Source organism: Bombina bombina, chromosome 7 (assembly GCF_027579735.1).
Source record: "Bombina bombina isolate aBomBom1 chromosome 7, aBomBom1.pri, whole genome shotgun sequence".
Classification (NCBI taxonomy): domain Eukaryota; kingdom Metazoa; phylum Chordata; class Amphibia; order Anura; family Bombinatoridae; genus Bombina; species Bombina bombina.
The window spans coordinates 152,472,691-152,484,717 of record NC_069505.1 but is presented as its reverse complement, the minus strand read 5'-3'; the positions used below and the strand labels follow the sequence as shown (position 1 = coordinate 152,484,717).

Sequence of the window (12,027 nt, the reverse complement as noted above, 5' to 3'; positions counted from 1 at the left end):
TTGTTTTGTATAATACTTAAAATATGAATTTTGTTGTGCACATTTCATATGAAAATGCAGTATACACCCCTTAGCGAGACACCATGTTTTCAGGGTAAAAAATGGATTTAAATCATTCCACCTGTGAAAAAGAAGGACTGCGTGCATTCATTAATTAATCTCGCCAGCCCAGAGAGCTTTCAATCATCGAACCCTAAGTCTGTATCACCAATGATTCATGCAATACATAGTCTATAGAAGGGTTGCTGCATTAAAGGACATCATGGGTGCTATAATTTTGTAAAAAAAAACCCTAATTTCTCCTTTACATTCTTTACTTAATGGAGAAATATATGTAAAGCTCAAATATCCAGACAGAGAGCTGCTACAGACTTTATACTGTGTACAACTGGTACCAATATCAGTCTTAAATTAGCCTATGTAGATAAGAGATCAATAGTTTTTCTGTTGAATAAAAAATTGTGCAACAAAATGAACTGCTAAATTTAGGTTAAATGATTGGCAGTGATCACTTTTAGATAAAAACCAGTTCCATCAAGTATGATGAGTGAACATTGTTTCTTTCATCTAGGGAATTTACAAGTGCATTGTATCCATCAGGTATGAAAAGCAAATTTGCAATACACCATGAAGGTCCCTTTAATCCTGGTTAAGATTGCTTTTTTTTTTTTTTTAATTTAAAGATAAAAAATTTGTGAAGGAAATGAGATGATGAGTGTGGTTATCTTGTCATCATTTGCTGGAAGGAACAGCATTACACTACTGGCAGCTAGCGGAACACATCTAGATAGCCAATCACAAGAGACAAATGTGTACAGGAATCAATCAGCAGCTAGCTCCCACTAGTGTAGGATATGTGAGTATTCTTTCTCAAGAACTGATACCAAGAAACAAAAGCACATTTGGAAATAGAAGTGCTTCTTAAAATAACTGTTCTATCTGAATCATGCAAGTTTAATTTTGATTTTCCTATCCTTTAATTGCAACTGTAACCTGCATGACTTCTAACAACTTATCTCCATACTAAAGAACTGTGTCTCTGCTCTACACTTCAACCCTTGCTTTTTTGTTTTGTCAGAATGATGTACTTATGCATCTGAGCTTGCATGGAGAATTGATCTTGGTATAACGCAGGGTCTAATGTTGCGCTGAATCCCTTTTCTTTTTCTTTTTGTGTGTGTCAGTTACTATAGGTTACAATGATATCTTTAGGTTTTAAGAAATGACATTTGGAAACCACATGGCTATTATATTAATGGTAAACCCAAGACCTCTCCGCAGATCTAAGCCAAATTAAAATCTCAGACGTATCATTAAAGCTAAATATCTTTAAAACTGCAAAATAAGTGCAATAACTAAATACAAAGATCACAAACAATAATAGAAAAAATGTAGGGAAACTGTATTGTGGAGGCACGTGCTGCAAACACTTTACAGTTGCCTGCTGCTTCTCTGCCTTTCATTGCTTCATTAAGTTGCTTTGTGAATGCCTCCTGCAGGGATTTCATTTCTTTTCTGTATATTAAAAAGAAACAAGATATACTTAGGAACTGGATTTTTCCATCTTATCCACTTCATTTTACAAATATTAACGGGAAACAAACAGTTGGTTGTTAGCACACAGCATTGCCTTTAACCCCTTCATTACTAGGACTTTAAAGGGACACTAAACCCAAATTTTTTCTTTCACGATCCAGATAGAGCATGCAATTTTAAGCATCTTTCTAATGTACTCCTATAATCAATTTTTCTTCATTCTCTTGGTATTTTTATTTGAAAAGCAAGAATGTAAGTTTAGATGCCGGCCCATTTTTGGTGAACAACCTGGGTTGTTCTTGCTGATTGGTGGATAAATTCACCAACCAACAAACAAGTGCTGTCCACAGTGCTGAACCAAATTTGGCTGGCTCCTTAGCTTAGATGCCTTCTTTTTCAAATAAAGATAGCAAGATAACGAAGAAAAATTGCTAATCGAGGAGTTAATTAGAAAGTTGCTTAAAATTGCATGCTCTTTGTGAATCACGAAAGCAAAAATTTGGGTTCAGTGTTTCTTTAAGAAAAAAACTTTCCCAATACCAGAGATAAGAAGACAACCTAAGGTATTGATCTAGGCCCATTTTGGCATATTTCATGCCACCAGTTTCCTGCCAAATGTGATCAAATAAAAAAATCATTAACTTTTTCACAAACTTTAGGTTTATCACTGAAATTATTTACATAACGCTTTTGCAATCATGGCACAAACTATTGTAAAATCTTCTCTGGGACCCCCTTTCTTCTGAAATAGCAGACTTAAATTGCTTTGCCATTGCTTTTTAGTAATTAGAAGGCTGTTAATTGCAGCTGTAAACCATACTTCTATTATTCCAGACAATGAAGGGGTTAATTCAGTAGCTTGTAAGGTTAATTTTAGCTTTAGTGTAGAGATTACCCTCCACCTGACACATCCCACCCTTGATCCCTCCCAAACATCTCTTTTCCTTCCATCACCCCCCACTGGTCACCCCCATCTTAGGTACAGGCAGATAGTCTGCCAATATAACAATGTAAAGCATTGTATTTCTTGTTTCTGTTTTCTGCAGTGTAGGATCCCCCCTTACCCACCAACCTCCCTGATCCCTCCTAAATAGCTCTCTAACTCTCCCCCTTCTAACTATTGTCTGCCATCTTAGGTACTGGCAGCTGTCTGCCAGTACCTACAAAACCATTTTATATATATTTTTTTCAATTATTATAATTATTTTTTTAATTATTTTTATTTTCTGTAGTGTATTGGTCCCCCCACCTCCCCACCTCTTGCAATCCTTAGTTAGGGATCCCCCACCTCCTTTTTTCTGTAGTGTAGCTGCCCCATTCCTCCCTATCCCTTTATTTTTTTTTCTGCCATGTAGGGCCCTCCCACTCCTTCCCTCCCATCCCTCCTCCAACCCGCTCCACTGTTTGACCACCCACCTGCCTACCGGATTCCCTCCTATACTTCCCGCTGGCACCAGCAGATGATCATTACACATGGTGATACACACGATCTGTAACTATCTGGCATCTGCCCTCATTTAGAACTGGAGCACCAATCACACTCTGGTTCCAATGCGGGCAGATGCCTGGAGCTCAGGAACTCCAGCTCTCGACTTCTTTAAGCTCAGATGTATATATACATTGTGCGATACGATTGCCAAAGTACTGCACAACGTGTGTAAATGTCTTATTGTTTAAAGGGGTTAAAACCTCTTATAAACTGTACCTTTCTCTCATAAAGGCCGAATTATCAAGCTCCGAATGGAGCTTGATGCCCCTGTTTTTGCGCGAGCCTTCAGGCTCGCCGGAAACAGTAGCTATGAAGCAGCGGTCTAAAGACCGTTGATCCATAACTTGTCCGCTGCCTCTGAGAACTGCTTGTGCAATGATAAATGCCGACAGCGTATGCTGTTGGCATTTATCAATGTGCGGTGGACATGATACGCTACATCGTATCATGTCCGTCCGCACTTTAGTAAATCGGCCCCTTGGTCTCCTTAGGTAAAACATGGCCCCTTTACATACGTGAATACTGAAGTAGGCTCAGGAATGTGCATGTGTTTAGAGCAATATATGATACCAGTTTCTGTAGTAATGCTACACAAGCAACTTGCAAGGGGAGCTTAAGAGGGCAGTAGCTTTAGCCATTCTATGGTTAACCTTTATAGTGAATTAAAATCGGGTTCTATAGCTAGAAGCACTGTTTTCTAAAAAAAAAACAACAACAAAAAAAACTCACTAAACACAAACATGCGCATCTATCTTTTTTAGTAGAGGATACACTCACACAGTATTTGTCAAAAGCAGTAAGTAAAGATAAAGCTGTGGGCAATCCCTGCTGTCACACGGCACTGTCAGCTGCATGCTCCCTGCACACACTGCTGCCACCTAGTGTTAAGGACTCATGCAGGCTTTTAAACCTAATTCAGAATGCCCTCATTGAAAAGGGGAAAGTTAACCAAGGAGACTAAGAAAAACATTTACATTTTCAGAAATTAGTATTTTTAAATTTTATTTTTCAAAGTTTTTAATAAGTTTCAGGACCTTTGCATGCAACCCTGAAAATGAAAGTGAAGAAGCTCTGCTCTCATGCAATTAAATGATGCTCCAGAAGCCCCAGAGACCCTCGGACAGGTTTACCCCCAATATATGGTTACTCAAAAAAGCAAAGCTCAAAAATACAATACGTTTAATGCCAAGTTTGTTTGGTGATTTTCTAGTTTTCTTTAAAGGGTCATGAAACCCCAAAATGTTCTTTCATGATTCGAATAGAGCATACAATTTTAAACAACATTCTAATGTACTTCTATGATCTAACTTGCTTGGTTCTCTTGGTATCCTTTGTTGAAAAAAATTATACTTAATCACGAGTTAGGAGCTACCTACTGATTGGTGGCTGCACACATATACATCATATATGCTGCTCCTTCAATAAAGGATACTAAGATAATAAAACAAGATTGATTACAACAGAAATACATTGGAAAAAATTGTGTTTCATGTTTTATTAATAATATACATATTGAATGTTGCATCACTAATGACATCACTGATGATATAACAAACATAATCAAGAATAATGACATCATCAATTATATTACTGATAACAATTATGTGAATGAGCAGCAATAATACAGCAAAATGAATTTCAAATCCTTCCTCAGTTTAGCAGTTGATGAATGTCAAAACACATACATTAAAATATAATTGTTAATCTAATTTTTTTGTTCCCCAGGAATGTTTACTGAGCATTGTACAATAAATTTTTTGCAAAACTAATGCTTTAATTTTCTTTACTGGATGTGACAATTTAATATTTGTATATTTACACTGAAATACTAATTCACATATACCTTCAAAGTAAACCTATAGATATCAGTATTCAAATGTAGTATTCAAATGTTACATTCATGTATTCAAAAAGCTGGACAGGTGGTGGGCCCCTCTTACCTCCTAGGCATCATTGCAGGGTCTGCAGGGCCACTAATCCAAATGTTGCTTTATATATAGGAATGTTAACATTTTAGTTTCAAATGCTGACATTTGCTTTATATACACATTTAAAAGAGAACTTTTGATCAAATAGAAGTCTAAATTTGCCATATCCACCTCAAATTACATAATAAATAACTGTCAGTCATCACATTCAGCCTTTGGCAAAATCCTGCCACTTCCATCTTAAAAACATCTCTAAAATCAGACATGTCCTTAGTAACTTACACAAGACACAACTAAGATTTTAATCAACCCTCTAATCATTTCCCGCCTTGACTTCTGCAACTCCATCCTCTCTGGTCTCTCTAGCTGCCATCTAGCTCTTTTACAATCCATAATGAATGCCTCTGCTAGGTTCAACTTCCTTACACGTCGCTCTTCATATGCCGAAAGAACATCTCAAATATCCAAATAGAGTCTCAGATGCGGCATAATAACAATCTTTTTTAATTTCAGTCTTGGTTAAAGTCCAGGTAGTTAAAGTGTTTCCTTCAAAAAAGAAACAGATACAATTTCATGGTGCATATAAGACTCCATTTGGACATTTATGGTGAATTATATGTTTTCACATTAATGCTTTTTTACTATAACTTGTGTTTTCAATCATTTGTAATAATATTTATACATTTGTCTTGTTTTATATCACATTTTTATTATTTTATTTGCACAAATTGTTGTGATTAGTAACACTACAAGGTGACACTAGTTTTTATATTTTGTCTTAGTATTTTCAGATAGAAGAAGTAAGGCTTTTTTAACTTTGAATAGGGGTGAAAAAGAAAAGAGAATTTAAATGAATTATTGAAGTTATTGGAAAAATTGTGGTAAAAGATTTAGAGATAAATACACTTGACATATTTAAAAGAAAACATAACACCAAGATGTTTAAGTATAATTAAACATCCAGCTTTTGGTAAAAACAATATATAATTTCTAATTAGATGGAATAGTATATTGGAAGAATGCACAGTTACGTTGATTAATTTGATCTTTAATGAGATAAAAAAAATTAGAATCAGTTGTAGAGGAAATTAACGATATTGAAGTAAAACTAATTAATTTTGATGATACATCTGAGTATATAAACAGAAGTAAAGAGATTAAAGGTATTCTAAAAAAAAATAAGAAAGATATGCAAGAAATTAAGATAAAAAAATATATTTGGGACAAGACAGATTATCAAGAAAGGAAAGAAAGAACTTTCACAAAATGATTTAGAAATAATGATAAAAAATAATAAAAGTACAGAATAAAAGAGATGAAAGAAAAAGTTGTGAAATTTTTGGTAGGAGAAATGGTAAATTGCCCGATATAAGCATCAATGATGCTCAAAAATTGGGATTTAGGTTAGAACACAGTAAAACTTTAGAACAAGATGATAAAAATACTTGTGAAGTAGTAAGATGCAGATTCAATAGAAATAATGTGGGTTATGTAAGAAGGGAACCTTTTAGATTGAAAACAAATAAATCGTCTATATTGGAAACAAATAATTATTGCAATGCACAAAGTTTAAGTATAACAAAACGCTCATATTATGCAGTGTTTTATTACACTGGGCTTTTCACTCATTCCCTTACTGAAATGAGGGAGATCTTGCAGTGCTGGAGAGTTCCACCCTTTTTCTTTTAAAAATTCAGTGAGTTCAGCCTTTGTAAAATCTGAACTACAATTTCTCTCCATGCTGGAGAATCTTTGTCTATCAGGGTCTGTGACTGAATAGTTAAATTCCTTACCCAATTGGTAGAGTCTTTAGGGAGCACTTGAAGCTTTCAAAACTAGGGGAGAGTCTTGTGGAGCAAGGCAGAGAGTTCCACAATATGGGAGCCAGTCTGGAAAAGTCCTCTAAACGGGAATGTGAGGAGGTAACAAGAGAGGAGGAGTGTCGGAGGTCATGAGCAGAGCGAAGGGGCCTGGAGGGAGAGTATCTAGAGACAAGGTTTGAGATGTAGGGGGGAGCAGTGCAGTTGAGGGCTTTGTATGTCAGAGTAAGAATTTTGAGTTTTATTCTGGAGGCAAGAGGAAGCTAGTGAAGGGATTGGTGGATAGGTGCAGCAGATGAAGAGCGACGAGTAAGGAAGATGAGCCTAGCAGAGGCATTCATTATGGATCGTAAAGGAGCTAGGGAGACCAGAGAGCATGGAGTTACAGTAATCGAGGTGGGAAAGGATGAGAGAGTAGATTAAAATCTTAGTTGTGTCTTGTGTAAGGAAAATGTTCAAATTTACAAATGTTTTTTAAGGTGGAAGCAGCAGGATTTAGCCGTTAGGACTGAATGTGAGAGTGAAAGAAAGATCTGAGTCAACATGTGAGCCCTGTGATCTGATTCTTTTTTGGAGGACACTCTTGATACCTGGACATTGTACCAAGATTGAAAATAAACAATATTGTTATTTTGCAACATTTGGACTTTATTTGGACATTTGTTATGAATTATGTTTTTACATTGGTAAATTTGTTACTATCACATGTGTTATCACTAATTTGTAATTATCAGTTATACACTTATGTTGTTTCAGAGTCACATTGGATATTATTTTAAAGAAAACAAACAAAAGTAAACCATTTTTTTTTCTGGGAATAATTCATTATCTTTCAATTGTCAAAATGGAGGTTACTAGAGATGTGCATTCAGCAGTTTTGTCCACTACCAAAGGCGAAAGTAAGAGGCTGCTTTGGTTATTTATCTATTTTCAGAGCCGAATATCATCTTGTGCAAATGAAAGACACTACATTCTGTGCAAATCCAGATCTTAGTGTGTTCCACTTGCACAAGAGTATATAAAAGCCTCGGAAAAGAGACGAATACCAAAAGCAGCCTCCAATTTCCGCATTAGTTAGTTAAAAAAAACTGCCAAATGCACATCTCTAGATTGGCCGCGAGTCTGCAGGGGGCGGCGTTGCACCAGCAGCTCTTGTGCGTATTGCTCTCTGCATTCAGCAAGGTCTTACGGACCCTGAGACCGCACTGTCGGATCAGGTCCTCAAGACCTTTGATAAATGGGCCCCAATGACTAATCATACTGTTAAAAACCTATGATAAAAGTTAAGTTTTTCTTTTTTTTTGTCTAATTTTATATTGTCTTCTTTGAGTTTGGTTAACATAAGTAAGCTCCATGGTAAGGTAAAACCATAGCAGAAGTTGATTTACTGGTGAATTATGCTTTTCTAATTTACATTTCTAATTTACTTCTATTATCAAGTTTTCTTTGTTATCTAGGTATTTTTTTGTTAAAAAGAACAGGCATAAGTTGAGGCGCATGCCAATGTCTGGAGCACTATATGGCCAGCCACTTTTGCAGGGAATGTTATCCATTTGCAAGAGCACCTGATGGCAGCACTATTCCCTGCCATTTAGTGCTCCAGACAATGACCTATGTATCTCTTCAATAAGAATACCATAGGAAGGAAGCAAATTTGATGATAGATGTAAATTGGAAACTTTTTAAAAATGATATGCTCTGTCTGAATCACAATTTTTTCGGGGGGGTTTTAATATCCCTTTAAGTTTCTATAAAGTAATGGGCACAGCCATGTTGAATCCTAGGTTGCCCTGCTCTAGTATGCTAACTATGAAAACACCATGTATCATTCGTAAAACTATATGGAGGAAAGTTTTTGATTGCGAGAAGTTAGTTACTAATAAAATATGTTCTATACAAAATATCTTCAAAACATTACAGAACAAAAACATCAAAATCTCATCAACTTTTCAATAGCAAGATATAGCAACAGCAAGATTAGATACTTCAAGGGCAGAAGAATCCTTATGAATTCTGCCTTCTAGACAGTAGTGTAGGTGAAAAATCTTGACCACAATCCAAAAATGCTCACAGTAAGTCCTTTGCTCATGTTTGTGAAATCTCCAATATACCTTTTGCTTTATTCAGTAAGACTACTAGTGTAAAATAATAGGCATGTAAATATTTGACACATGACAGCATGAAAACGAGGCTCCCATTGGAGCCTATGAAAGCACGCTCTCGTGAGCACAAAGCTTCTCTGCAATGAGAACGTGAGGTAGCATTTGCATTATGCCTAAATTGTAATACCAGTGCACATTTGCATGCGCTGGCATTACTGAGTGGAGAGCAAATATCGCACTCGCGTAAGCGCAATTTTGCACTCCTTTCATAATCTGGCCCTAAATAAATTTATAAACATAGTATTGAGGTATATTCACCATCTCCCTCTAGTCATGGGTGCCGCCATGTTGATATTTAGCTTGCACTGTATTCTAGTGTTGATGTGCTTGCATATGTGCAACAACTCTCCTTCAGATACCTGCAGTGCAGCTTAATTTACAAAATGACTGAACCTATAATTAGAGGGCGATACATAAAGTGTATTTAGTATTTAGTGTCCCTCTAATGGCAGGATTGCACACTAGCCGATTTGAGGAAGATATAGGTGAAGCGCTGAACAATTAATTTAGAATATGATCTCACCTTTACATTGAGGTCCTTCAGCAACATAAGAAGCATCTATGACTCTAGGCCACTGAGTGAAAATAATGATGGTCTAATGTCTAAGACGAGTGTGGAGTGGTGGAATCAAAAGTTACAGATACACACTAATTTATAAGAGTACACAAACAAGGTAAATTGTGAGCAAGATCTGGGAATCCTGATTCAGCTTTAGTAAAATACAAACAACATCATTGAGATGCCTCCATCCCAGAAGGGTCAACATAGCTCACTTTCCAGAACCTTGCACCATCACATGAAATGCATATACATATGTACCCTCAGTACTCTAATATAGATTCATTTACTTTTAATCTTTTTATTCCTTAGTATATGGGAAATATGATTTAAACTGAATAGTAGCAGACTTCTTACATCTGGAGAATTTTTCTCAAAGGCCCAGAGAATGATGGGGCAGCGTGTCCCATCATATTGACAACTTTTTAAAGACTTAATTGTATATAAGTTTTTTAACATATTGTTTTTATAAATTATTCTGTTTTTTATATGTTAATACATTTTATTATTACATTTTTCAAAATGTATCACACAATAATGTAAAAAAGTAAAATATCTAATAAAGTAAAACTACACTTTTTTTTACCTTCCGAGCTTTCTTCACTCAGATATACAGTCATTAGTTTGCACTTTCTACTATTCTAAAAAAAATTCAAAAGCTTTATATTTTTTGAACTGCATTTATAAGAAATATACTGACAGCTTTAATTTTATTATTTTATTAGTAAACAAGTTTGTCAAACTTTATACAACCAAATTGTATATTATTCTTATATAGTAAATATATTTTATTTAATTTTAAAGATATTGTTTTATTACTGCTTTTTACACTGCTTTTATGTATTTATTTATTTATTTATGTATTTATTATTATGTTATTGATTCACAATTTTAATACATTTTATTTCCCTCTTATTTAGTTGTAATATTTAATCTGACATGTTTTCTCTTCTTTTAGGTATAAATACTGTAACAAATTATTATTTGGTGATTTGTCACCAAATACATGACAACAACTTAGTAGTGAAAATGAAGATATCTGAATGTACATGAATTTATCAAGAAAATGTATGACATAAATTGGATGGTTGCAATGATTAATAGTGGTAGCTCCACTCTTCTTAAATATTCATTCTTCATCTAGCAACAATGGAACAGTTGATCTGATCTTACAACAGTCACAAACTGCATGATATATTTTGTTAGGAACTAAAAGAGAATAGTATGACAGGCTGCACTGCCCTAGTATACTATTTTAATACACTTTATATTATCTTTGGTTTATTTATAGGGACATTAAACTCAGAAATGAATTCCCCACAAAGAGCTAGATTACAAATGTAGTGCAAAAAACTAAATTGAAGCTTACCTGATAAATTAATTTATTTCATGATGGTGAGAATCAATTAGTCATCACGTGTTGTAATATTCCCTTCCTGATTACTAGGAGGTGGCAAAAGACACCACAACTCGCCAGTGTTTTAAATCCCTGCTACTTCCCATGATCCTCTGTCATACAGATAGCTAAGCAGATGAGGAAAAAAGAAAAGCAGGAAAGATGAAGCGTGGCAAAGAAATGCAAAAACAAGTACCAAATCAGAGTATCAATAACCTTGTTAGAAAAACCTCTCTGAGACAAAATTAAGTGTTCAATTGCCATACCCTCAAATTCAGAGTTTTGAGATCTTGATAAAAGAAAGGTATATTAGAGAGAAGATCCTTTCTTAAAGGAAGCCTCAAAGGTGGGCATGAGGACAAAGCAAATTGTTCAAGGTCACGCCAGAGCAATAAGAATGGCTGCATGTTGTTCCTGCTTGATTTTGACTCTCACTCTTGATAGCAACACAAATGTTGGAAAAATGAGATTGAATAACTAAGGAATCACTTGGGTATCTATCAGACTTACCCGAGGCTCCCAAAACCTGGCACAATACTGAGGCAGTTTGTGATTCAAATGAGAAGTCATGAGATCTATCTCAGGAAGACCTCAACATCTCACAATATAATTGAGAATTTAATAATTCAGATACCATTCCCTGTGTGAAGACACTGGCTACTGAGAAGGTCTGCCTCCTAATTGTTTAAAACGAAAATGGGGATTGCAGAAATCAAGCAATAATGGTGCTCAGGCCAACAGATGATGTGGGACATTGTCTGGCAAGAATCAGAGAAAAGATAAGTGTCTGCGTTCAGGCCAACCCTGTAAAGTTCTGAAGATTCCACTGAGTTTGAGAATATTTATTAATAACCTTGCCTCCTTAAGAGACCAAACTCCCTGCACTCTCTAAGACAGGCTGGCATCTGTGGAGATTACTACCCAAACTAGTTGAAGAAAGGAAGTTCCTTGAACCAAGGACTGATGAGTCTGCCACCAAGTCAGTGACCTAACACAATTCTCTGAAACAGATCCTTGGGGTCCTCATTCCATTGATGCAGTATCTGCAACTTGAAGCCTGAAGATACATTCTTGCAAATGGAACTGCATCTGAAAAAGCCACCATGAGACAACTACTATGAACTGAGAAACATAAGA

General features: G+C 35.5%; 1 protein-coding gene across 1 annotated transcript in view; it reads right to left on the bottom strand.

The window, feature by feature from the left end:
* The window catches only part of LUZP2 (leucine zipper protein 2), a 1,349,153-nt gene that overhangs the window by 797,022 nt on the left and 540,104 nt on the right, over positions 1-12,027 (bottom strand). Inside the window, 2 exon segments of the mRNA XM_053689315.1 lie at positions 1,436-1,460; positions 1,462-1,515. Of these exon segments, the coding sequence (XP_053545290.1) occupies positions 1,436-1,460; positions 1,462-1,515 (79 nt within the window).